The sequence below is a fragment of the Candoia aspera genome, chromosome 8 (genome assembly GCF_035149785.1).
Source record: "Candoia aspera isolate rCanAsp1 chromosome 8, rCanAsp1.hap2, whole genome shotgun sequence".
NCBI lineage: Eukaryota > Metazoa > Chordata > Lepidosauria > Squamata > Boidae > Candoia > Candoia aspera.
The window spans coordinates 23016804-23042905 of record NC_086160.1 but is presented as its reverse complement, the minus strand read 5'-3'; the positions used below and the strand labels follow the sequence as shown (position 1 = coordinate 23042905).

The 26102-nt window shown below is 37.1% G+C and overlaps 2 protein-coding genes across 3 annotated transcripts in view; both read right to left on the bottom strand.

Annotated features, from left to right (window-relative positions):
* Positions 1-471: 471 nt before the first annotated feature.
* On the bottom strand, positions 472-15064 carry CENPU (centromere protein U). Its single transcript, XM_063310821.1, has 12 exons — positions 15027-15064; positions 14342-14387; positions 13613-13730; positions 11691-11832; positions 11140-11212; positions 9917-9986; positions 9597-9696; positions 7417-7495; positions 6353-6400; positions 4559-4620; positions 3303-3453; positions 472-831 (listed from the first exon to the last, which is right to left on the bottom strand). The coding sequence occupies exons 2-12, from the start codon at positions 14378-14380 to the stop codon at positions 709-711; spliced, it is 1005 nt and encodes a 334-aa protein (XP_063166891.1). The 5' UTR covers positions 14381-14387; positions 15027-15064; the 3' UTR covers positions 472-708.
* Positions 15065-20033: 4969 nt separating this feature from the next.
* Positions 20034-26102, bottom strand: part of ACSL1 (acyl-CoA synthetase long chain family member 1) — a 40958-nt gene continuing 34889 nt past the window's right edge. For both annotated transcript variants that reach the window (XM_063309681.1, XM_063309680.1), the window contains exons 16-21: positions 25317-25405; positions 24535-24651; positions 23385-23528; positions 23023-23124; positions 21908-21979; positions 20034-21465 (exon numbers count right to left, since the gene is read on the bottom strand). In XM_063309681.1, coding sequence (XP_063165751.1) covers positions 21325-21465; positions 21908-21979; positions 23023-23124; positions 23385-23528; positions 24535-24651; positions 25317-25405 — 665 coding nt within the window. In that variant the 3' untranslated portion in view covers positions 20034-21324. The remainder of the gene's footprint in view (positions 21466-21907; positions 21980-23022; positions 23125-23384; positions 23529-24534; positions 24652-25316; positions 25406-26102) is intronic.

Here is a 26102-nt window from a genome sequence, read left to right as displayed (position 1 = left end):
ACAATTTTAAAGAAGTGGTAAGATAAAATTGACAAAGTCCTATGTCCTATAATTTTTGCTTCACCTTTCTTCATTACATGAAGAGCTTCTATAAGTGTTTAATTAAAGTATACATTATTACTTGTTTTATTTTTCTAATTGTAATAAAATATTTTTTTCAGAAAGTGTAATGTGATTGGTAAATGGTAATGCAACTATGTAAACAGTAATGTGATATATTTAGAACAAGCAACTATTAGCCTGTTCTCTAAGTTTTTATTTCTTTGCAACCATCTTATTTCTTGGAAAGTAGCCTATGTACTCAACATGCAGCTACATGTGCCTTGCCACATGAAACCTTACTGCAAGTAACTAAACAATAGCAAGATCATTTCTCTGCTGGAGAGATTTCCCCCTCGTCTTCTTTCATGAAAGAATAGGTCAAAAGGTTACTTTCTGCCACACACAAAATAGACCAGCTAAAATACTGTATTTCTGATTCAGTGATCTGTTTTATTGCCTCACTATTTTTTCTTTGCTAAACAAATATTTATTGCTCTTTAAATTAGTCATATTTAAATATACAAGTAAACTTGCCAAAAGGAATTTATGGAATTTAGGTCTCTGAAAAAAAAAAAGACTGTTACCAATTTTCAGGCTTCAGCTCCTACTTGATATTTCAAAACATTAACATCTGGTAACATAGAATATAATTTGTATGATGAATACCTAGTTGTTTTTTTGCAATCCCAAACTTTCCTGTAATTTTTTATTGATGTTTTGAAGGTGACTTTCTGCTCTTAAAATTCTTCTTGAATCCATCAGAAGTGCAGGAAGGCTGGAAATGCCATACTATGGAATAGAAAGAGAAGAACAAGGCATAGTTTAAAAATTTGTAAAATACTAACTCTATGTTAGAAATCCTTAGTGTTAGGGCCTGATTTATTATTCAGTTTCTGAAGAGCACGACTACATTCACCTTGCCTTGCCTTTAGCCCTTCCCACTGCAAGTCAAACTGATATAGCACTACAATCCTCCTTTGCATATGCTCTTTTTACCACTTTAATGCTCTGTCATTTCTGTTAGGTGCTCCTAGGCCTCTGTTCCTCTTCTCCTTGATGGTCATTTCTTCCTTGTTTTCTGCCTTTTGTTCTCTTATTTTCATTCTTTGTAGCTTTACTTACGTCTATTTCCTCTGTTCCTTTGAGGATAATCTGATCTAGATTTAAAGACCTGTAAAGGTTTTTGGAGAGCCAGTTTGGTGTACTAGTTAAGGCACCAAGCTAGAAACCAGGAGACCGTGAGTTCTAGTCCTGATTTAGGCACAAAGCCAGCTGGGTGATTTTGGACCATTCATTTTCTCTTAGTCCAAGGCAGAAGGCAGTACAAACCACTTCCAAAAACATTGCCAAGAAAACTGGATGAACTTGTCCAGGCAGTTGCCGCAAGTCAAGGCTGACTTGAAGGCATGCACACACATACACGTTTCCATTTTCCTTGCCCCTGTAGTTGGCAGACCACAGTCCTGACAGTTAAGATATATGGACTTAAGATTAATGTCCATGTGATTTTTGTGGTGAAGGCTCATATCCTGACCAAATTCTTATTGAGTTTATGGGCCATCTCTGACATGTCATTCTTTCCCATCTCTGCATGTCTGGAAGGATAGGCCTTATCAAAATATGCAAGACTATATTTCATTCAGAGTGTATTATATTCAAGGGAATATAAGTATCATCCTGCACAGAACTTAACATCTTACCATGAGGTTTATTGTTAATAAATATACTTTTAATAAAAATTGTTTGCCTTGTTTATACTTGGATATATCAGCATTCCACATATCTGTATAACTCACCTGATTTACCTAAGCTGGGGTTTTTGGCCAAGTTAAGTGGCTGTTAATAATGTTTAAATTAATTCCTCAGCCACCATTTTTAAGGAACCTAAACTAACTTAAGATTTTGCACTTAATTTGAGATTTATACATCAGAAATAATAAGTTACTGCACCATCTATGAAAACATTATTTTATTCAAATGAAATGACCTGAAGAATTTTCAATTTATTTAGAAGACCAATAAAACTTAAAAGCTAAATGCAAAAATCATCAAAATGCCATTTGCTTTTTCACATCAAATTTGGCTATACCAATTGCCATACATTCCCATAAGGATATTGTCAGCCATGTTATTATATGCAACAAATGATTATATGAAAATAAATGTTGCTCTGAGAATCATTCTGCATGGATCTTATAAAGCAGCATATACATTTCAATACTGAATACTGAAATGTGCACCCATTTACATTCAAAGAGGCCATTTTTCAGATACAGGTAGTCCTTGGGTTGTGACAGCAATTGGGACCTGGATTGCCATTGCTCAGCAATGCAGTTGTAAAGGGTGACGTCACTTGACCATGTGGCTTAGTGACGGCAATTCCAGCAGTCCTGGTTGATGTTGTAACCCCAAGACGCATGGGTCGTTAAGCGGGAAGAGATGGGAGTCCCAGGTAAGGAGCACAGGAGTGTGTGCAGGTGCTGTGGAGGGTTGCTGCTGATGGGTGCTAGGGAGCATGGGTGGGTTGGTGGGGGCTGGTGGACAAGTTGGAGAGGCAACGGGATGTGCTGTGAGTGCGCACACATTATGGATTGCAGGCAAACGGGGCTACAGAGTACAAGATCCCTTCTCTTCAGGAGAAAAAGCATCAGGAGTGACTTATTGGGGCAACTTGCGACATTCCCTGCCCCATTGACTTTGCTTGTGGGAAGCCAGCAGGAAAGGTCACAAATGGCAACCATGTGACACGGCTTGCTGCAACATTGTAAGCACAAGCTGGGCACTTGAGGGGATGCTGTGATGGCCAGAACTTTGAGGACCAGTCATAAGCCCATTTTTTCATTGCCGCTGTAACTTTGAATGGTCTCTGAACGAATGGATGTAAGATGAGGACTACCTGTACTTGAAAAGATACGTGAAGATGGGGCTATGTTATATGCATGATGCCAGGGATGGAGAAACATGGCACTTGCCTATTATCTTTCTTCGCTCAAATAAGTTTCTATGTTGTCGTACATCCAAAATACCTGGAAAAACAATACTGCATCTCCTAGGAACTGAGCAATTATGTGTACTGGTCTATCTCAAATATGCACAGATTAGCATTTGAAGGATAAGAAATGGTAGCTACAGCTGTGATTCTTCCAAGCATTTCTGGAACAAAATCACAATCTAAAATGTAACTTTTTAAAAAATCACAATAACCCAATTAGAGAGCAATTAACAGCTACAGAGTGTAAAGCCATTAAATAGGTACTTACTACTAGTTTTTCTTGTGAGTTTTCCTTCTCATCATTCATTTGCTGAAGACTCTTTAAATCTTTGATAAACTGAACTGCGTTCCTGAGACAGGATATTTTTTCTTTTAGTTTACTGTATTCTTTCTTTAGCTTCTTCAGTTCTGGCTCATTTCTAGCAAAAATAAATGTCTGAGCATCAAATTTTGGTAAGCTTTCCTTTAATTTCATGTGAGATACCACATGCTGGCAGTGCAATTTCAGGGAGTTGGGGGAAATTATTCTTATGTTCATGTTGATTTTTGAAAAGCAGAAAGAAAATAAAATACTGCTTAAGATCCACCATTTTGTTCCCATTTTTATGCACAGACTCAAGTCTGCTGGGGGCTTGCAAGCAGTGTCTGGATCACCTACTTCTGTATGAAACTAGTCTCTTCAGTTTCATCTTTCATCCCGTCAAAAATACCAGGTAGCACAAGTGTTGGCAGCACAAACTTGCTTATTTCTATATGCATTTAGGAAGGTTATTATGATTATCATTCAAGTGATAACCTATGTCAGTGTTTCTCAACCTTGGCAACTTCAGGATGTGTGGAGTTCAACTCCCAGAATTCCCCAACCAGCATGCTGGCTGGGGAATTCTGGGAGTTGAAGTCCACACATCTTGAAGTTGCCAAGGTTGAGAAACACTGATCTAAATGGTCACAAGGGGAGAAGGGATCAATCTGATAGATTCTAAAGTCAATATGCAAAATGCTGCACAGACCTAAAAGGAATGTCTGAGGTCCACAGATGCCAACCAGTTACCTATTTCAAAAAGCAGCTTAATAAAGCAAACACATATTTTCTTACATGAATATTGTCAGTGTTTTCATACTTGCAAAATGGAAATAAATCTAGAAATAATACTGCAATAGAAAGGAATGAATTTTGCCAGAGAGAAGCTGATTATACTGTTGGAAACCTATCTAGAGGAAGCATCCGGAATTTAGTTAATGCTCCTCTTTTCGTTTTGAAGAAATCTTTACCATGTTCATAAATTTGCAGCTACAGCTCTCAGATGCATATCTGGAACGTGATTTAATGCAGCACAGTTGCTACAGGACATCTGAGATAAGTATCAAAGTCAGTTGGAGCTTTATGTCTACATTTTGATCAAAACTGAAATACTTGCTAGGGTAGGGAAAGATAAGCATATCACTGGATTGGCATAAAACAGGATTTTAAGATTCAGTGATAACTGAATCTAAAACTTAATTGCAAGGTTACCAAGAACATACCTAAGTAGTTCGTCTTTAATTTCTATCAAACGTCGTCTTTTCTTATTTGTCTTTCTGACCATCTGTAATGCCAGAAAATAAATGTTAAGTACGAAAATCCTTAAATCCTTAATAGTTATAGCTTTTAATACTGCATATCATCATTGCCATTGCCACTTTAAAATATAGACAGATTATTATAACATTTAAGATTTTAAGTTAAAATCTTATGAAGAAGCAAGACTATTTGGAACTTAATTTCTTCAATACTCTCTCTTGGTCTTAATCAACTGCAGGTTGCCTTAGCACTGAATATTTCACAGAACTATAATTTAACTGCTATGTAATAAGAGATAAAGAGATTATTCAAAATATGTATATCCTGTCTTTCTCATTAAGAACAATGAAATACAACCTACACTTACATAATTCTAAATAAAATAAAAATGCACTATGTTATGCTTAACAGAGAATACAAAGTCGAAGTCAAAAGGAACAACAGTAAAATCCATCAGCTTTGTTCCCTAAAATCACTAACAGTGGAAGTCATTCCTCAAAATGTTCACACTGAACCTGAGAAAGACTACTAGTAAGTACTAAGTGATTTTCCATAGGCAGGGTATTTCAAAACCTAAGTGTGACCACTGGGTGGGAAAAATCCCTTTTTGGAGTCAACATAATTTTAGAACATGTAAATATACACATATAGAGCTGAGGAACGTAGTATGCGTGGAACCTTCAAATTGTGTTTGTCAAGTTCATTGTCCCATATAAAGGAGAGAACATATTCTATTCTAGTAGTAAAGGTAAAGGTTTCCCCTGCACAGTCGTGTCCAACTCTAGGGGGCGGTGCTCATCTGTTTCTTAGCTGAAGAGCCAGCGCTGTCTGAAGATGCTTCTGTGGTCGTGTGGCTGGCACGACAGGCACGGAACGCTGTTACCATCCCACCGAAGCGGTACCTATTTATCTACTTGCATTTGCATGTTTTCCAATTGCTAGGTTGGCAAGAACTGGGGTGAGTGCAGGAGCTCACTCCATCTCGTGGCACTCGGGTCTCGAACTGCCGAACTTGCAACCTTCCGATCGACAAGCCTGGCATCTTAACCACTGAGCCATTGCGCCCTATCCTATCCTATCCTATCCTATCCTATCCTAGTGGAATAGTGCCTAATTTGAAGTGACAGAATTTTATATAGGTATTTCCTATTTCTTTAAATATTGTCCACTAAAAGGTAGTTTTTTAGACAGCCCCTTCAAAGAACAGGACTGCTAACAGATAATTAAACTGATTCTCAAAAATAAAACAAAATGCAAACAAAACACCTGGAGGGTGGCAAAAAGAATTATATTAAGAAATTGGAAAAGTTGTATTATTCCAGATTTCAAGGAATGGTTGTTGTAAATGTATAATTTATATGTTTTAGAAAAGGCAGTATTCTCTCCTAATCAAAGGATGCAGCAATATGCGTTACTATGGAAAAGATTCTGTGATATCTCTTGTATTGCTCATATTATAACAGTGAATTCATTGTTAAACCAGTGACTGTTGATAAATAAAAAAAAATAAAAATACTTATATTTTATACTTAAGATTAAAGATTGTTTTGTTAAAAAAATAAAGAGTATAGTTTTTTTTTAAAAGCAAACAAAAAACCATCAACCTTCCAATTTCAAATACTTTTACCCATAAAATAACAAATATTGCACTTGGATACTTAAATTGCAGGATGAACGTCCTAATCCAATATTTATATGGACTATAGGACTCGGAGAAAATCCATACAGTTTAAAAGAAGATACACAGGCCAGTTTACCTTTATTTGCTTCAATTTTATATTTTTCAGTTTCTCAGCATCTGCAGTCTAATTAAAACATTCACACATTAATGATATGGCATAACTTCTTGATAAATAATACATTACAATAAATGAGATTATGAGATTGAGATTAGTAAAATTCATTTTTTCTAATAATCAGAAGCTTATTTAATTCCAAGAAAACTGCCAGCATTTTAAATGTTTTTGGCTTTCCACATATCTAATTTTATCCTTTTTTAGTTTCTATCTAAATTGGAATAAAAGTGATAGGACCTGGCTGGATGTAATGCAAGGAATAGAAGTCAGTATGGATAATTCAAAGAGAATTGTTACATATAATAAAAAGAAAATGCTGCAACCGAATTTTTTCATTGCCTAGTTTTTCTCCTTCGTGGATGCTTTTTCAAATTTCTGGATTTTTAATCAAGTGTTAGATTAATTTCCAATATATTTATTCTCCAGTGCTTGCTATAGAGCAGGGTTTCTCAGCCAGGGTTCCATGGAACCCTAGGGTTCTGTGAGAGGTCACTAGGGGTTCCCTGGGAGATCACAATTTATTTAAAACATTATTTCAAATTCGGGCGACTTCACATTAAAGAGGTAAGTTTCATTCTTTATTTTTATTTTAAGAACACTGTTAATGCATATATAAGGCCTACACATGAAACAAATATAATAATTTTGTAACTTGTGGCCTCTATTTGAGCCTGAATGTGCAAGGGTTCCCTGAGGCCTGAAAAATATTTCAAGGGTTCCTCCAGGGTCAAAAGATTGAGAAAGGCTGCTATACAGATTTGTCTAAGCCTTGCTTCCAAATTACAACACATTTATTTTCAATTTATTAACTATTCTACCATACACATGAGTTTTGCAACAGTATTACAGCATTGGTTCCAGTCACCAATGCCCTGCTGTATAATATTCCATGGCCACCCAGATATATTTAATTAGCATTCCTTTTCCACTAAGCAGTAAATAGGTTATTTTGGTAGTTCCTCTTTAATTCTCCCCTGCAACATTTCCAAAATGCAGAATTTCCCTCAATCAATACCTGTACGTACAGTGTTGGTGAGTTGATCTTTGAAACCGGTATGAAATTTATCAATAACTTTTCTATATTTCTCCAGCTTCACTTCTTGTCTGAAACAATACATACACTTCATGATAAAACAAATCTATGCTTAAACAAACATATTAAACAAATTTGTACATTAAAAGGTGCAATTTCTAGCCACTGAATTTTATCCTACTAATGGTCAATAGTTAGACAGCAATGCCAAGTACCTAAAATTTTCCTATTAAAAAATGTTACCATAAGTTCCAATGCTGAAGATTTCAATTATCATTCTTAGGTTTGCACTTCTGCTGCTAGTCAGCATGATTCCTACAATAATTCTGATATTACGTAACTCCTGCTGCCTTCTGGGATTTTTTTTTTTTCCCAATTTCCCAACTTGCATGGAGCATTGATATCCTCTGGAGGTCTCCTGTTTAAGTAGTAACGAGGCTCAAACCTACTTAAACCTGAAAAAAGCCACTTGCTGCCTCCTGCTGAGCATCCAGATGATGATGATAAAATAATAATATCTTAAATAGATATTTACAATTTGCTATGGCACATAATTTTTCAGAAAAAAGGCAACTATTCAAAACAATGTAATACTTATGCTTTGCAGTATCTCTAAACAGCACAATTGCATTGATTCCAATTTATAAAAGTGAAAAAGCAGATTGAATTACATGTTACGTTTAATATCACAGCAGAGTTTTCAGAGTTTGCAAGATGATACTGTCAAGGTAATGCATGCTATATGCCAGCAAATTTGGAAAACATAAGAATGGCCATCAGATTGGAAAAAATCAACTTATATCCCCATACCAAAAAAGGGAAACACTAAAGAATGTTCAAACTATCGAACAGTGGCACTCATTTCACATGCCAGTAAGGTAATGCTCAAGATCCTGCAAGGTAGACTTCAGCAATTCATGGAACGAGAATTGCCAGATGTACAAGCTGGCTTTAGAAAAGGCAGAGGAACTAGGGACCAAATTGCCAATATCCGCTGGATAATGGAAAAAGCCAGGGAGTTTCAGAAAAACATCTATTTCTGTTTTATTGACTATTCTAAAGCCTTTGACTGTGTGGACCATAACACATTGTGGCAAGTTCTCAATGGTATGGGGCTACCAAGTCATCTTGTCTGCCTCCTGAAGAATCTGTATAACGACCAAGTAGCAACAGTAAGAACAGACCACGGAACAACGGACTGGTTTAAGATTGGGAAAGGAGTACGGCAGGGTTGTATACTCTCACCCTACCTATTCAACTTGTATGCAAAACACATCATGCAATGTGCTGGGCTTGAGAAATCCAAGGCTGGAGTTAAAATTGCTGGAAGAGACATTAACAATCTCAGATATGCAGATGATACCACTTTGATGGCTGAAAGTGAAGAGGAACTGAGGAGCCTTATGATGAAGGTGAAAGAAGAAAGTGCAAAAGCTGGCTTGCAGCTAAACCTCAAAAAAAACCCCAAGATTATGGCAACCAGCTTGATTGATAACTGGCAAATAGAGGGAGAAAATGTAGAAGCAGTGAAAGACTTTGTATTTCTAGGTGCGAAGATTACTGCAGATGCTGACTGCAGTCAGGAAATCAGAAGACGCTTAATCCTTGGGAGAAGAGCAATGACAAATCTCGATAAAATAGTTAAGAGCAGAGACGTCACACTGACAACAAAGGTCCGCATAGTTAAAGCAATGGTGCTCCCAGTAGTAACATATGGCTGGGCCATAAGGAAGGCTGAGAGAAGGAAGATAGATGCTTTTGAACTGTGGTGTTGGAGGAAAATTCTGAGAGTGCCTTGGACTGCCAGAAGATCAAACCAGTCCATCCTCCAGGAAATAAAGCCAGACTGCTCACTTGAAGGAATGATATTAAAGGCAAAACTGAAATACTTTGGCCACATCATGAGAAGACAGGACACCCTGGAGAAGATGCTGATGCTAGGGAGAGTGGAAGGCAAAAGGAAGGGGGGCCAACCAAGGGCAAGATGGATAGATGATATTCTAGAGGTATCGGACTCGTCCCTGGGGGAGCTGGGGGTGTTGACGACCGACAGGAAGCTCTGGCGTGGGCTGGTCCATGAAGTCACGAAGAGTCAGAAGCGACTGAATGAATAAACAACAACAAGAGTTTTCAGTGAAAATGAAATTCTCAGTCATAAGAAAAGATGCTTACTTGTATTCTGCTGTTATCTTCTCAAGCTCATTCAAAACAACTTTTTGTTTGGTAAGACGTCTGGTACCTTTTTTTGGCCTTTTTGAAACTTTTTTTGAAACTAAATGAAGCAGACAACAGGGTATTAATAGATTTTGTTATTATGGATCCAAATCTATCCATGCTTCCCAAAGATGTACAATTTAAATTGGGGCATATGAAATGCTAAGACCTACTGTTTCACTCAGTTACTATAAAAATCAAGATTAGCAGGACTCCTGATACTACATAGAATTGAAAAATCATAGTCTAGAGCTCTGGAGAGAGATAAAACAACTTACCTGGACAATCTGTCTCCCTTTCTGGTAAAACATTCTTATTTACATGGGACTGAGCCTTTTTCTTGGGTATCTATTATGACAAAGTTGAAGAATATATTGTAGGAAATTATGTTATCTCATTTGGCAGGATCAGCCTGTATCAGACTTAGGCAAACTACACACTTTGTCTAGATATACACTGTTTAAAATTCTAGTTAATTCTCATAACACCTATAGGAAATACAAGGAATACAGAGTCAGAGGACATTTATATGCTTTCTTGCAACAACACCCCATTAACTTTGAATAGATACTCTACAGCAAAAACCACAGCAAAACTAATTTGAAAAAAAAATATTCCTGCAACTAGTGGCCTCTTTTGAATAACAATGCAGTTTTTTAATAATCAGCTTGAGGTATGTGCTGATTGCTTCATTTTCATAATGAAGACTCTTAGAACTGATATATATGGAGCACAGAAAAGATTATTTTTTTTTACAAACTATATTTAAAGATTTAGTGATCAATAAAACATTAGAACAAATCACCTAAGGCCTCCCCCAGAAAGTACAATAGTAAAACAGAAACAGTACCAACAATAATTTATGTGTACATATTCATACATTTGTAATGTTGAGTAATACAAAATTTTAAACATCCATATTGAATATTTCTATCTAAGAAGTTATTTGCATAAAGGTAATTATTAGGAATTATTATGCTGAAATTAATAACATTGATAAACAGATATGCATACAATAATTTTAATTAAAGGATTCTTCAAGAATCTTTGCTGTTTTGTTAATTATTTTTACCCAATGTAATTTCCCACACCAGTTACCTGCTAGCATAGACTTATTATTTTCCCAGGACATATAAAATGATGCACCAGATTTTTGAGCATACAAAAGATTTACAAGTATGGCATTCACTAGTCTGGGATGAGTATGTTTAAGAGAAACAGTGCCAACATAAGAAATTATAAGAATCTCACATGGCATTAAACCACATATCAAGTAGGAACAGTAAGATCATTGGTTGTGAACTCTGCTGGCCTGAAATTTTAACTAGAAAACAGTTAAATTGGTTTTGCTTGCAGTTTTGAGTCATGGAATTTTAACTATTACCAATTATAGTAATAACTGAAATAAGTGTAAACTATTATGTTTTAAACATCTGTCTATAATAGATTGTATTTTACCACCAATAAATTGGAAAAGGTATTATCTAAATCTTTTACATACCTTGTCCTTTACTGAAGATTCCTCTTCTGAATCTTCAATTCTCACTATTGTTTTCAAGGTGTGGTGACTTTTCCTAGAAAATGTAAAAATACTAGAATATATTTTATCATGGAATTTTAAACCCTGAAATGGAAACTTGTTAGTGTCTTCTTTTTTGCAGTATTATATTGTCTAAACAATTTCACTGATGGCCCAAAGAGATCCATATGCTATTGCCAGATAAATATTTACAATAAGAAAAACAAGGAGTAAGCAATATTGTTAGTAGTGCTAAAGAATGGTAATTCAGTGGTATGTATGTCATACTATAAAAAGAATATATGGTCACAAATGTGCATTCGTCAGGGATTTAGTTAGTCCCTTGTCTATTTGTATGACATACCGTAGCTTCAGTGAGTTAAAATGGAGTTGTATTAGTGGCTAATAGCTAGCTTAAGTTAGCATGGCTTGTATATAGTAAGGCACACTAATAAATTCATGTGTACATATAAAATCAGTCTAGAGAAAATATTAAACAGAAAAAAATGTCTTCAAACTTATTTCTGGAATACCGTTTTTTTGTATTTTTCTTTGGGGGCTCTGAGTCAGATAAACTGCTGGTAGACTCATCTAGTGTTGAATAGTGATCGTTCCCATTCCCAGCCCCTTCCACTTCCTCATAAGCAGACACCGCAGTGCTATGTAAAGGGTGATCTAGGGGGGAAAAAAACTAGTTAACAATTAAGAAGACCCAACATTTCCCACAACAGAAGATCTCAAAACAACAGTTCCTGTGTGAAATGGATGAAGCAATGCCACTCAGAAGGAAGATATTAGGATGGATGAAAAAAACACCAACATGCAACAAGCCTTGTATAAAAATGTTTGGTAACTATAGTTCTCTGAAGCAATCACACAGAACAAGTTACCATGCAAGGTTGATATCCCACCTTGATTATTCTGGAGTTCAGACCTAGTTTGGCCAGCTAGACATTGAGCGAGTAGGTATGCTGGTTGGGTGAAAGTGAGAGTAGAATTTTTAGCCCTCGGTGTAAGGGCTAAACTTTTTTAGCCCTGGCATAGTTGGCAGGATTTAAGAATAGGCATTAGGACAAATTAAGGGAAGAAAATGTTTATGATGAGGGATGTGCAAGTCCCTGCAAATGTTGGACACTGTCCCAAAAAGTCTGTGCTTCTGGAATAGAGCAGACTTTATTTATTTATTTATTTTCTGCCCCGCCTTTATTATTTTTATAAGTAACTCAAGGCAGCAAACATACCTAATACTCCTTCCTCCTCCTATTTTCCCCACAACAACAACCCTGTGAGGTGAGTTGGGCTGAGAGAGAGTAACTGGCCCAAGGTCACCCAGTTGGCTTTCATGCCTAAGGCGGGACTAAAACTCACAGTCTCCAGGTTTCTAGCCCAGCACCTTAACCACTAGACCTCAGTAAAAGGTACTGCTAATATGAACATCTTACAGTGGGTGAAGGTGACACATGCTATGCCTGTCTCTAACTGGGAAAACAGGGACTGTGGTGGTGCAGAAGGGAGGCAGTGGCTTCAGGAAACTGCTACTCAGTCTGGCATTTACCCTCAAGGATTCCAGAGACAAGACCAGTGTTTCTCAACCTTGGCAACTTTAAGATGTATGGACTTCAATTCCCAGAATTTCCTAGCCAGCCAAGGTTGAGAAACACTAGACTAGACATTAAGCTGTTTACAGCCAACAATGCTGACCTGTTTGATGAGGGGAGCTCCTCCAGCCTTGTGAAGAGCACTACTTGAACAGCTGGGACCTACTCAAAGGTCTCCAGTGTAAGAGATGCCTTTGTTGCTAGAGCAACTGGAAGATGTACAAAGCAATGACTAACAAATAGCAATCCGTGTGGCCAGTGTTTCCACTTCCAAATAAGCAAAATCTGAAAGGTTTCATTATAGAGTTTGCAATTTGCCAATGTTAATTTTTAATATCACATTCAGGTATATTATTTAAACTTCCTGTTATAAAACAGCAATTTCTTTTATTATTCAGTTGCTGATTAACGCTAAACTAGTTCATATGCTGTAGCTATCTTGGTAGGATTCTATAATATATTTGATCATTCTGTATATATACAATTAAACAAGTACATTTATAAACATGTACTAAACATTGTAATATGTATGTATGTATGTATGTAACTTCCTTATTAGAAATGTAAGACAATCACATTTTCATTCTGTATTCCACCAATCCACACACATCTCAGAACAGTTACTATCTACAAATTGCAGCTTGGAATAATATCTTATTAAATATTTATTTATTACAAGTATTTTTATTTACTAGGTCAGCATGACTCCTGGCCACTTAGAGGAAATACAAAACCCAACATCAGTCAGCAAAAACAATAATTCAGAATGCAGGTGGCTACCCAGTCTGCCAATCAGAAACAGACAATCCTAATAACTATATATGAACATCTTAAAAAAATAAAATACAATAACTAACCAAACAAGTCATCAGTTTCCTCTGTTTGCCCAGTTCCAGGAATTTTCAATATACTTGAGACATCTGGCTCCTCAGGTGAAAGCAATTTACTGTGAGGGTCCAGCTTGGCTTGATGTCCCTGCAAGGAAAGTAGTTATATAAAATTTATTGAGATTTATTACAATTTAAAAAATAGAAATACTGGATTAGCATAGAAATGTTAATAAAGCATAACTACATGTCTAAGCTCTTCAGAAAGCCAGTAAAGAGAAAATTAAATATTTATGGGGGTATTACAAATATGTAATAAGTGCAAATTAAATTAAAAAAAGAAAAAGTTAGCAGGGGCCATATGTAGTACTACCATCTAGAGCTGTGCACATAGCACTTGTTAATATTTTAGAGCAGATAATAGATATATGTTCCTGAAATCATGGAGTTTCTCTCTGCAGCTGCTGCATAATCCCAGGAAAACATGTGATTCCATTAACGTTCACATTCCAAAGCATCTTTTGGAGATTGAGTGCAAAGCACTGAGCAGCCCTACTCCAAACTACATCACAAAAATTGATGGCCTGATGTTCTGCAGTTAGAAAGTCAGTTACCTTTATAGCAAAAGTAAAATGGCTCAAGAATTAAATAAACTTTATAGAATTCCTACACCTGTATCAACCCAAGGTTCTGCATTAAAAATAACTTAACAGAACCTGTGAACGCCTATTCACATTTAAAAAAAACAACACCACTTACTTTCTTTTTGAAATCTGTTTTTGCTTTTCTCTTTGGCATCTTCTCACTAGAGAAACAAACAAAAGAGGAAAATGACCTTAAGTAGATACACCCCTCTATTATTTCTTTACATTCATGAATCCTCCAACCAGATGACTGTAAAATCTTTATTCCAACCTTACACCTTCCCAAATTAACTTGGCTATGTCCCAAGCAAACTCTCATTTAAGCCTGGCCAAGAAAGTCTGGTGATGCTTTGAAGTAGATGTGTTCAGACCATCCCTGGAACAAGTCAATCTAAGAGTCTGAATTCAGCTGTAATTCTACTGATGGGTGCATGCCATTCTTCAGGGGGCCAGATTCTTACCGACACCACCCATCACCTTTAATGGGGAACAGGGGGAGGGGTGTGCACCCCAAGGCACCAGCTTTCTACCTGTGCATAGGTGCATGCTGAAGCTGGTTGCAAATACCCAGGTTATTTCACCCCAGCTTCAAAGGGGGTGTGTGTCAGTTAACAAAGAAGGGATTTTCGTTTGAATTGACCCACTCTCTCCCCTCAGCAGGGGAAGGAAGGTACAGGAAAGCACCACCCCAGAAGCCTGAACCAGATTTCTTCCCTACCACCTGGAAGAGACCCAGGAGAGGCAGCCAAAAAGCAGGCATGGCCCCTCGCCTCCGTCCCTCAAGTACCACTGCCTCCTACTGTCCGGCAGAGAGACTCCCAAAGAGTACTTTTACTGATGATCCTTGAGCAGCTCTGAGCCCCTAACCCCGAAATGCAACGAGCCGCAATCGGGAGGCTCCACAAGCGCCCCTCCCCCAGCGCCACCTGTCGCACGCGCACTCCTTCCAAAAGTTCCGAAGCGCCCCGTCTCGTGAGGGTAGGAGGGGGAGTAAACGTGGGGGATTAAAAAAAGGCGTGGAAGGTCCTCTGATTCCAAGCTGCTTCCTTCCGCGCCAAAATTCAAAGCGCCCTGCAAGCACATCCCATTGAGTACTCGAAAGAGGGGAGACAGGAAGAATGGAGCTCAGCGACACCAAACCCGTTCGCTATGCTACCTGTAGCTTACCTTTCTTCTATTCTACATAAAATTCGACGCTTCGCAGAGAGGAACGAAAGAATGTAAACAGTGGACTCTTTTCCTGAAGGGATACCCCCCTATTCTCTTTAGAAGGTGGTTTAGTCCGCCGTCTGTGAGATAAGAGTTTTCGAAGAGTAACCCTATTACCACGCATAGCCGCAAGGATAAAGGAAGAGCGCCATCTAAAGACAAGAGGATAAACAATGCGGATATCGCGAAGAAATGGTGCTGCAATTCTGCATGTTTTTATCTGCGATCTGATACACTGAAGTTGCTACGTGGCCTTTGCAGACTTGTTTTTCAAGGAGGGGCATGGAGGAGAACAGTCAAAATCTCTGGTTCTTCCGCGTAAGCATTTTTTTCTTTGCATTGCAAACAATTAACAGATAGATCACGGTTTTGCTTAACTATTTAATTAAAAAATGTATCTCCTGATGGTGCCTCATTTCAAATTTTAGACAACCTCTGCAATGAATAAACACTAAAACATCTGAATTCTTCTAATATTCCTTATTTTTGTTGTATTATTAGTTAAGAAAAGCAGAACTTCTGTTGTTATCCAAAGTAAAATCACTTGCAATCCTAATTTCTCTTTTCCATCATGCAATTATCTTTACAAGTGTATAGAACCTCAAGTTTGAAAAATCCAACTGTTCTTTTTTCACTAGATTCATGCATCCTGCTAGATCATAATGTATGATTTGTTTGGTTATGGTTTAGTGTTTTGTGTGAATCTACCCATTTATTTTTATCTATCATCTATCTATCCATTCAATCAATCGTGTCCAATTCTCAGAGGCTACTTGGACAGATCCCTGCAGTTTTCTTGGAAAGGTTTTTCAAAAGTGGTTTGCCATTGCCTGCTTCCTAGGGCTGAGAGAAAGGGACTGGCCCAAGGTCAACCAGCTGCTTTGTGTCTAAGGTGGGACTAGAACTCAGAGTCTCCGGGTTTCTCGACTGATGCCTTAACCACTATACCAAACTGGGTCTCAATTTTTATTTATAAAACGTGGTTTATAGACAAATAATATGTGAACCCAGCCATCTTGGCTTATTCAACAACTCTTAAAGTAAACCATGGCTTGATTGAGATTTGATGGTATACATTCTGGACCTGATCAAACAGAAGTTTTTCAAGTACCTTACCCTGAAGTATGGTACATAAAACACAAAAAGGCCAATTGTAACAATTCAGTATAGGAAGTTTTTTGCAGGACATTGTCACCAACCTCTTCGCACCTGTAGAGGTATTTCCTATCAAGCGTATTGCATTTCTGGTTGCAATCAATTGTTTTGTCTGTAGTAGATACATACTGAACAAGTATTGTAGAGAAGACATACAAAGAATAGGTACACACCATTCCCAAACAACTGTCTACATTTTCAGGCTGCCTTAATTGTAAATGTGCCCAATTTAAAAATTGATCAGAAGGCCATAAGACTTCTCCAGCATTTGTGATCAGTTCAGTACAGATACAAAATTAAGAGATTTAAAATACACAAAATACGTAGCCTGAATGTCAGTGGTCAGTTGAGGGGTGTACTTGATCAGTACAGAAAGCTGTAAGAAGAAAGTCCTGTACTACTTAAGTATTCTCAACCTTGGCACCTTTCAGATGTGTGGACTCTAACTCCCAGAATTCCCTAGCCAGGGTTGGAGTCCACACATCTGAAAGCTGTCAAGACTGAGAAACACTTTAAGAAAAGGACTCTTAGTTCTGTATCCTTATTAATGAAAGACTGTATGATCCAGAAATATTTCCATTAATATTAATGGGAGAGAAGTGGCATCTCTGTTTCCTGCAATCCCCTTGACTGTACTACCTTTTTAGTGAATTCAGTGCTCTGAATCAGTCTGGAGTGTTGTGAATGCATGCATATGTAAAAATGCTTCACAAAGAAGGCAATTTAAAGAACCTCTCTTGGCTCAAACAGCCTTTAATTAATGAAGTGACAGTGCGCATGCACACACACATATTTACAACAGTATCTGCTGTTCTGCAGCCTGCATTTCCTTTCTGTAGAATTTGGCATACTGCATGTTATCTTTGAGTTCATGTCTCTATTAGAGTAACTGTTTAGCTTTTATTAGACAGAAAATATCCCCTGCCCCAGCTGAAAATGCTGTAATCGTAAGATAACAGATTCTTTCAAGAAGTATGAGTTGTTATTACCTCAAAAGAATGAAAGCGTTCATATGGCAGAATGATTAAAACTCTCCTGTTGCAGAATTATTAAAAACCTACAGGCTTACATATACAACTTGGCTGACGTGAGATCTGAATAAGGAACAGTGCAGCTCATGATTCTAGCCACATGAAACTGGATATTTTATCTTGGGATTAAATTAATGTGAGGCATGGAACACTTTCAATATAAAAGAAAACACAAGGGCATGAGCCTGAAGCTACGTGCATCACATGTGCTCTTCTTACACAGTCTTTGTCTTACATACTCACATACAGCTTAGCAACAGAGATAGGGAGCCATCGTCCTAACCACAACTTCCAACAGCTCTAGCCAGTATGACCCAAAAGTTCAATGATGCCTAAAATGATTTCCATTTTACAGGATTTCCAAATCAGAACAGACTTTTGCTAATATGAATAGAATTTATTGTAGATTATGTCACTCAGTGATTTATACTGTTTTGATCATGGTTATTGATATTCACACTTTGCTTAGAGCTTAATAGCAATTAAGGTCTTTTAAAATGATATAATCAGTTATTCATTACTAATTAACAAATGATATATTGGGAAAGTATACTGTCATGACATTTCTAAATCCCTTGTCCGTTCATTCATTTGCATTTAATTCTTCTATTCCTTTTTCTTATTTTATTTTCTTGTTTATGTATCTTCAAAATATTTAACAAAACATTAAATAGAAAACATCTGAAGGTACCAGGTTCCCCACCTTGATTCAGTAAAAGTTATATTTACGTGGAGGCATTAGTTCCTACTTCACACTGAATGGCATTAGGGAGGGGAATGGAACTTGTACTGCAGTAGGTGTGTGTTTATGTGCAATCAATCAGCCTTGTATGAATTTAAAGTATATGACAGAACTGCTTAGAATGATTGGTATAATCAAATAAGAACAGGCCTATATGGTGGCTGTGAGCTGAGATTCACAATATTCACTAAACCATCTAAGATGTAGTTGACAGCATTGTAATGAACTTGGTAAGGGCAACTTGTACTGTAAGGGCAACAGCTCACTAAGTAGGGGGGTAATTCAGCTGCCACACAAGTTTCAACTGCCTTTGAATAAAATTTGGCAAGAGAATATTCTACCATAGGAGAAGGGGGGAATGAGACCATGGGAATATGTAGTCCAGAATGTTCCAGAGGTGTAAAGATGTTATATTCATACCCTAATTAGTATAGCACTGCTTAATGAGCTGTTGGGGTAGAGTGTCTCCTTTTGCTCTGATCTCTTTACTAAATGGAGGAGGGCTGTCTTAACAATTCCTTAAAAAAGACATTCATTCCACCATTTGAACCAAATATGTATGTATGTACATATTCATTAATGTTTAGCTGATCCTCTGCTGAATTGACTTTCCACATTATAAAGGCCTTGTTCTATTAGACTTAAGGGTTTTTGAAATAACTGAATTTTTAACATCATACATCATTTATATCAGCCAGAATTATAGATACTTCTAGAGCAAAATACTATCTAAATACTATTAAGACCTTGGAACATTACAGAACAGTTTAAAATGAGACCTCAAAAGGACTAAAGCAGCATTGCAGTGCTGTCTGTCCCTTTTGTACGTTTGTCTTTGTGATGCCCATACAAAAGAAGTAGGGCTTGTATCGTGTTAGCACAACACTGCATTTGTCATATGTCCACCACCCCCAACCTCCCCACAGATATCTTTGGGTATAACGGTTTACATTTTCTACAAGCAACATGTTTGTTCTGCCCATTGTAGAATTGCTAGCTCTAACAGCTCTTTCACTAAAGCAGTGTTTCTCAACCTTGGCCACTTGAAGATGTGTGGACTTCAACTCACAGAATTTGCCAGCCATGCTGGCTGGGGAATTCTGGGAGTTAAGTCCACACATTTTCAAGTGGCCAAGGTTGAGAAACACTGAACTGAAGAGTTGATTTCCTTCTGTTGTGGTAATAAACTATAGTTCACTGAAATATTTTTCCCCCCATGGAACTGCTTTTTTCCAAGTCCAAGTTTGCCAGTTTCTAAAAACCTATGAATAAAAGCCTTCTTCAATCTTAACCCCTTGAGATGTATTTAGAAAAAAACTCTTTTCATTCCCCCTGTCATGGGAGTGGGGTTACTGACTAGGAATACTAAGAATTGTAACCCAATAGATCTATAGTCCAGTGCCAGGACAGAGAAAGCTGGTTAAGATTAGGAAATTCTATTTTGCTAGTATGTCAGGATTATTTCTGCAAGATAAAGCTGAGTGGGAAACTATGATTTACTCAACTGATGTGCCTTCCTATTGCTTCCTGTACCAACTGGGACATGAAATAGTAATGAAGGTCCACACAAAAAGAATAGGAAACAAAAATAATCAGACAATAATTCCTATTTTTTAGGAATGAACGTACAGTGAGATTTTTAAATTGCAGTATAAAAAGATTTACTCAAATTAAATGCAGAAATATTTATTTTGGCTTCTTTGTGGGGGGGGGGTTGGGTGGAAATTTTTGTTTATAAAATATAGAAATAGCCGACACTAAGCAAATTTTTGAACTCCAATATAACAAGTGACTTAATACTTTAGGAGTACGGGTTTGGATAGTGGTGTGCAATAAGGGCACCCATGTATGAAATTATGCAACTGGGTAGTGCATTACAACCACACACTCTTTAGTGCAAACTTCATTGTGCTTGTTTACATATATTTAACACAAATTAATGACTGTTCTATGGGAAAACTCAAGCATGGGTTACTACAAGGCATTTCAATTCCATCCATACCTCAAAAAATACACAGATGCAGGTACAAGGTAGGTAGGTTCAAGCAGTCTTCCCCATTCCAATAAAATGACATCCTATATATACCACAGCCCATTCCCTGTCTCTTAGAGAAGCATATTGATTTTTGGATCCTATCAAATTCTTCAGTATTCTATGTTCAGTGAGTAAGAAGCAGAAGCTAACTTTATACAAAGACCCAGTAAATTAAGTGATCAAGATTAAGCTGTGCTGCTGAGGCAATTCAATGGTTGGCAATCTATGAGCATGACTTAGTCCCAGGACTGAAATTCCATCCACATCCATGCGTGTTTTATAACATGATGCCACTATGGCCCAACTATCTCTGGAGCTCATGAAACTGACATCTTGGGTTACATGGGAAGTTTCATCTGGAGTCCCCCAAAATTCTAAAGCTAAAATATCTGATCATTTATCTTGTAGTTCATTGCATTAATACCACAGCATTAAATAAAACTTGCAAATAACCTAGGCAGCCACAATTCTGCCCAAATTATAGATCCAACACAAATAAGGTCCAGTCTCCTATCAGTGTTTCTCTGCTGTGATGCAGTAAAAATCTCCACATACCAAATATTTTGGAAAATGATCACCAGCTGTACAATGTACTAAAAACAATAAATGTGCTAGCAACACACATATCCCTTTACATGCCTTGAGAGTCACATTTTTGGCTGAAGTCTTAAATAACTTACAAATCACATAGATAACATTTACAGTTTTAAGGCGCATTGAGGAAGTTGTATGTCACTGTAAAAAATGGTCTGCGACACAAGTGGACAGTAAGGCAGAGTTCAATTTTTCTTCAATTTTCCTATGTTGAGTACCCATTGGTGTACAAGTTAATGATTGCACTGTTTTTCTTCCACATATTCGTTGAAGTCTGTTCATAGATATGATGGTTAATAGCAAATGCCATTCTCTCTAACAGCTTTCCTCAGTTACATCTGGACATTAGCATAGAGTTCTTCTATTTGAGAGCTGAAATATTTGCGTAGCTCAGGTCTCTTTGCCTTTAAGGTTGGTGTTAGCAGGCCATTCTCAATAGAGAACATTTCAGAATGAAGGGCAATGCTTTTGATCTGGAACATTGAAAGTTAAATCAGACTTTGCAAATTTTCCACTGAGGAACAATGCTATTATGTACAGTACAATTACATTGTGAGAGAACAGAAATAGTACCTGAACCAGTTTATTCTAAGCAGTAAGCGATATACCACATTAGTAAGGATTTAATATAGGTGCTGAAAAATATACTGTTTATTGAAACCAATCACCCATTTTTACCAGAAAAAAAACTATTTCTCTCTTTCCTTTTAAAGCAAAATTCTAACCAAAAATGCAGACTGTCTTAATATGAGGTTAGGTTATTTTTTTCCCTAAAAACATAAATTTTGCTAATTTATTTGTAATTAGTCAGTTAACATTTGTAACTCCAGAGTCCAAAATGACCTTGATGTAGCAGTTTAATTGGAAGTTATAGTACATGCAGATTAACAGCAGGCAAATATCTGAGATTCTCACCTGTTCAAATGACTTCAAGCCAAACTCCTTTCCTATCTTCAACATATCTTCCAGAATGTATTTTTTGATATCCTATTGAGATTCAGAGTATAGTGTTACAGAGCAATATGACAACATTTTATTGAATTATTTGTGGACCACCAAGGTTCACTGCACTTATTTAACTTAACAGGGCTACTTAGAAGCAGCCTTTGCAAAAAATCAGGACAGATGATAGGCAATGATTATTCTTCTGTAATACTGCTAGTCAATATCTCCTAGTCCCCACCTATCAAGTCATGTGTGTCTAGATCTTGAAAGCAAGGCCAGAAGGCCCAAGAATGACCCAATTCTAGCCTGTGGGTCACTCAATAAAAGGGTAAAGGTTTCCCTTGACATTAAGTCCAGTCGTGTTTGACTCTAGGGGGCGATGCTCAGCTCCGTTTCAAAGCCAAGAGCAGGCGTTTGTCCGTAGACCCTTCCGTGGTCATGTGGCCGGCATGAGCTGCTGAACTTGCCGATCAGGTCACTCAATACCTTTAGGAATAATTCTTTCCCCAGTATTTTAGGAACACTGTGTGTTGATGAGGGAGACAGTATGCTGAGTTTTTTGTCCTGACTATGCAAATGTCCACCAGCATTGCAATTATAATGATAGCAACTCAAAATGTGTGTTTATCCATTATTTAAGTTGTTTAAGGTTTATCTGCTCTATGTGATTGACCCTTTCTCTGTTTTGTGGGTTTTACTGTTTTCACTTTCACATATTATTAGGATTTAGTTCTATTTTCTTTTCTTTTCCCTTTTAGTCCAAATCCAATTTCTTTTCAGCAGTGTTGAGCTTCAGGGTTTAGTGACTGTGATTTCAACAACAGATTTTCTGACATTTCGCCAGCAACCGTGGGTGGCATTTTCAGAGGCAAGATGGTCTGCCAATTTCTTTGCTTACTATCCTTTTTCTGTGCTTTGCATAATGTTGATTACAAAAACAGAATCACATGATAGATGGGTAGGTATGTATATAATCTTTTAACTGCTTTATATACACTAGAATTTGCATAGATAAGCAACAGTTTTAAAAACAAGCAAGCTTATGCATGCTATTAGGGTTTGTCATTAGAAATCAAATCACCTACTTTGTTTTTGCACAGTTCTTCGTAAGAGCCTCCCAGGCCTTTTTTCTTAGCCCAGATGGACAATGTGTCTGGATCAGGTACCACAATTCCTATTAGGAAAGCCTAAAGCCAAATAAGAACAAACACTTGAACGGTGTTACTGGATCAGCCACTTCACAAGTGTTTTATCGGCAAAAGCTGAAGCCAAGTTGCACTTTTTGCCACAACACAGATGACAATAGTTCTGTGTTGCATCACCCTAGCTATGGAAGACCTGCCCTTGGAGATCAGATCAATTCCTTTCTTTGGTCTGTCTTCATAGCAGACATTTATTCATGAAAAATGTTTTTATTCACTTTAGACCTTCCCAAAAACCAACCAACCTGCAAACTTTCACCATGGACAAACACCTGGGCCACAGGCTCACTCCTCATATATATATTCTCTATTTTTTCTGGTGCTATATACTCTCCTTGTGCAAGTTTGAATATGTGCTTTTTCCTGTCAATTATCTTCAGGGTACCATTCTAGAAAACAAGCAGAAAAAGAAACTTACTTCAATTCATAAAAGACTCGTACTTTGCATTATCCCAGAATCAATAACTGTGAAAGCCCAGTGAAAGATCAGTTCTGAAGAGCACTAATTTACAAGCCACGTTTACCACTAAGGAATAGTTTGTTTGAATAACACAGGTAGACTATCTCCATAAGTTATTTCAATAGCCCCCGGTAGCTGTACTTTGAGGCAAAGGTGGGAAAGCATAAAAGCCACAACAGAATCTCATATGATCTTGTGATAGAAAAAGAAATATTCAATTGTTTTAAAAGTAATTGTGTAGCATTTACCAAGGAAATTTTTACAAATGGTTACAATAAATGTCTACTAAGGTGCCTCCCACCACACCAATTTGTGCTGATCTGGGATTGGAAATGCACTCTTGTGGTCTCACAACATAGGAACTTCCAACGGTTTTTCTGCAACTGTACAGATTCCCTTCCAACTCAGCTACAGCACAAGAAAAATACACAGTGAAAAGAGGCACTCTGGTTATAGCCAGTTCTGTACGGGAGTTCTATATGGCAGCCTTTTTCTACATCCTCCTTGAACTGTAGTCAATACCTACATTACAGTCCTTGATTGTGTAGAAAGGCCCTAACAAAAATTAAGTAATGGGACAACAGCACGAAAGATTGGACGGTTACATGCTGAATTATTGTGCGCCTAGGTGTTTCAGTGAAGCCCACAGTACTAAGAAAGGACTGGACAATGATACTCAGAATTGCTAAGAATCTGTGATACCTAAGCTGCAAAACATCTCACCATTTATACTATGGAAAGAGCTGACAAGGCAGTTGGTGGTACCACGTTTTCTAAGACACTTGTACCATAGATGATCAATAGATGTGAATGTCACAGGAGTATTTAGGTTTGCAACAGAAAAGTTCTGGCACTAAAATAGTGAAGCAATCCATTAATTAAAGGAGTCCTATTCTCTCTGTTCACAAAATACACTTGATTACAGATTTGCTTACCGGTAACCACTTCCCAATATCTCCAGTATGTACCCAGCCATCTTTGTCAAGAACTTCTGCAGTTTTTTCAGGATCTTTCAGATAGCCTTGGAACACATTTGATCCTTTTACACAAATCTGAAATAGAAGTGGACTGTGCTTTAAAAAAGAAAAAAGAAAGGCCTCTACAAAACAGGTTTACCTATTAACTGTTATGTAGGAATGGAAATAATATTTGTTCACTGTATCTACTGATCCTTTCTAAGCTCATGTTATTGTTTTTATGCCATTTGCTAGTGTTTCGGTAAATAACATTGATCAAAATTATGATATCCTTAAAAAATTGTTTGAACTGGTTCCTGTAGTGTACAGAATGTATTTACTTAAAAGTTAAAGTATGCAATATGAAACAGACATTTTTTGACATTTGGGTACATACTAAATTTAAAGTTCTACATGTAAGGGCTGAAGCTGATGAAGCAGGAACCAGCAGTTCCAGGCTAGAAAGGACCATTGCATAAACATATTGCAGCTGCTCAGGGCTGATATCAGGTAAACTACTACGTATATATTAACTCAGAGGCAGGAGGAAAAATCTGAGATCACACACACAACAAAGGTTCTGTATTTGTTGCTCTGCAGCAGGCAATCAACTGTTGCATTACGGCTTAATTTTTGCCTGCAGTAAAGTTTCTAATCAAGCTGAGCTGTGTTTGAAGTCTTCTGTCAACTCAAGTCAAGAGCTGAATGGGAGCTTGAGGGTTGGGAAAGCCAAGCCTTGGAGTTTAGATAACACAACTTACCTCACCCTCTCCTTTGGCAGCAAAATAACTCATTTCTTCAACATCAACCAGCTTTATGATATTGCAAGGCATTGGGGCACCAACGTGACCTATTAGTGGAATAATAATAATAATCTGTTTGGGTTGTTTTTACCGTAATGCTGCCCAGAGTTACTGTCAGTGGGGTGGCTATAAATGTGATTAATAAACAATAAAATTATTTTTAAAAATGTTTTTTTAAAAAATTGTAATTGAGTAATATTTTTTACCATAGTTTAAAAATAGTTTATAAATGTAACTTAATTTTTAAATTTGACCATGGTCTTCCCAAGTTGTATTAATGGTTCCACTGCTGGAACACAGTCCAATTGCTATGCACAAGCAAAGTATTTTATTTTCTTAAACTATTTCTAAAGTCCATTTCTAAGAGTTATATTAGGCCAATGTACATTCTTCATGAGGTACCATGTGAACTGAATAGGACTTTGGGGATAGTTCTGCTAGCACAGCAGCATTTCACCCACAGGAACTGCTGTATTAAAATGTACTTACTGCTAGTTCCTATTAACTTTTCTCTATATGTTCTTGTTTGTATTATTTGTTTTTATTGGTTAGATTTATATCCTGCCTTTTCTCTAGAAGCCAAAGATAGCTTAAACAGAGGTTTTTCCTTCATTTTACTCTTAGGTTAGAGTGACAGTGACCGACTAGACCAAAAAAACAGACAGTAATTTTCCATGACGGAGAATGGACTAGAACGTGGATCTACACGATATTAATCCAACAGCTATTATATCACCAACACTA

Bases quoted from the DNA above. Each gene is read 5' to 3' on its own strand.
- CENPU (XM_063310821.1), bottom strand. From the start codon at position 14,380: ATGCCAAAGAGAAAAGCAAAAACAGATTTCAAAAAGAAA. The intron at 11,213-11,690 runs GTATTCCAGAAA...TACATTTTCTAG, and splicing joins AAGAAAAATACAAAAAAACG to GAAAAGTCACCACACCTTGA. The intron at 9,697-9,916 runs GTAAGTTGTTTT...TGCTTCATTTAG, and splicing joins AAGGGAGACAGATTGTCCAG to TTTCAAAAAAAGTTTCAAAA.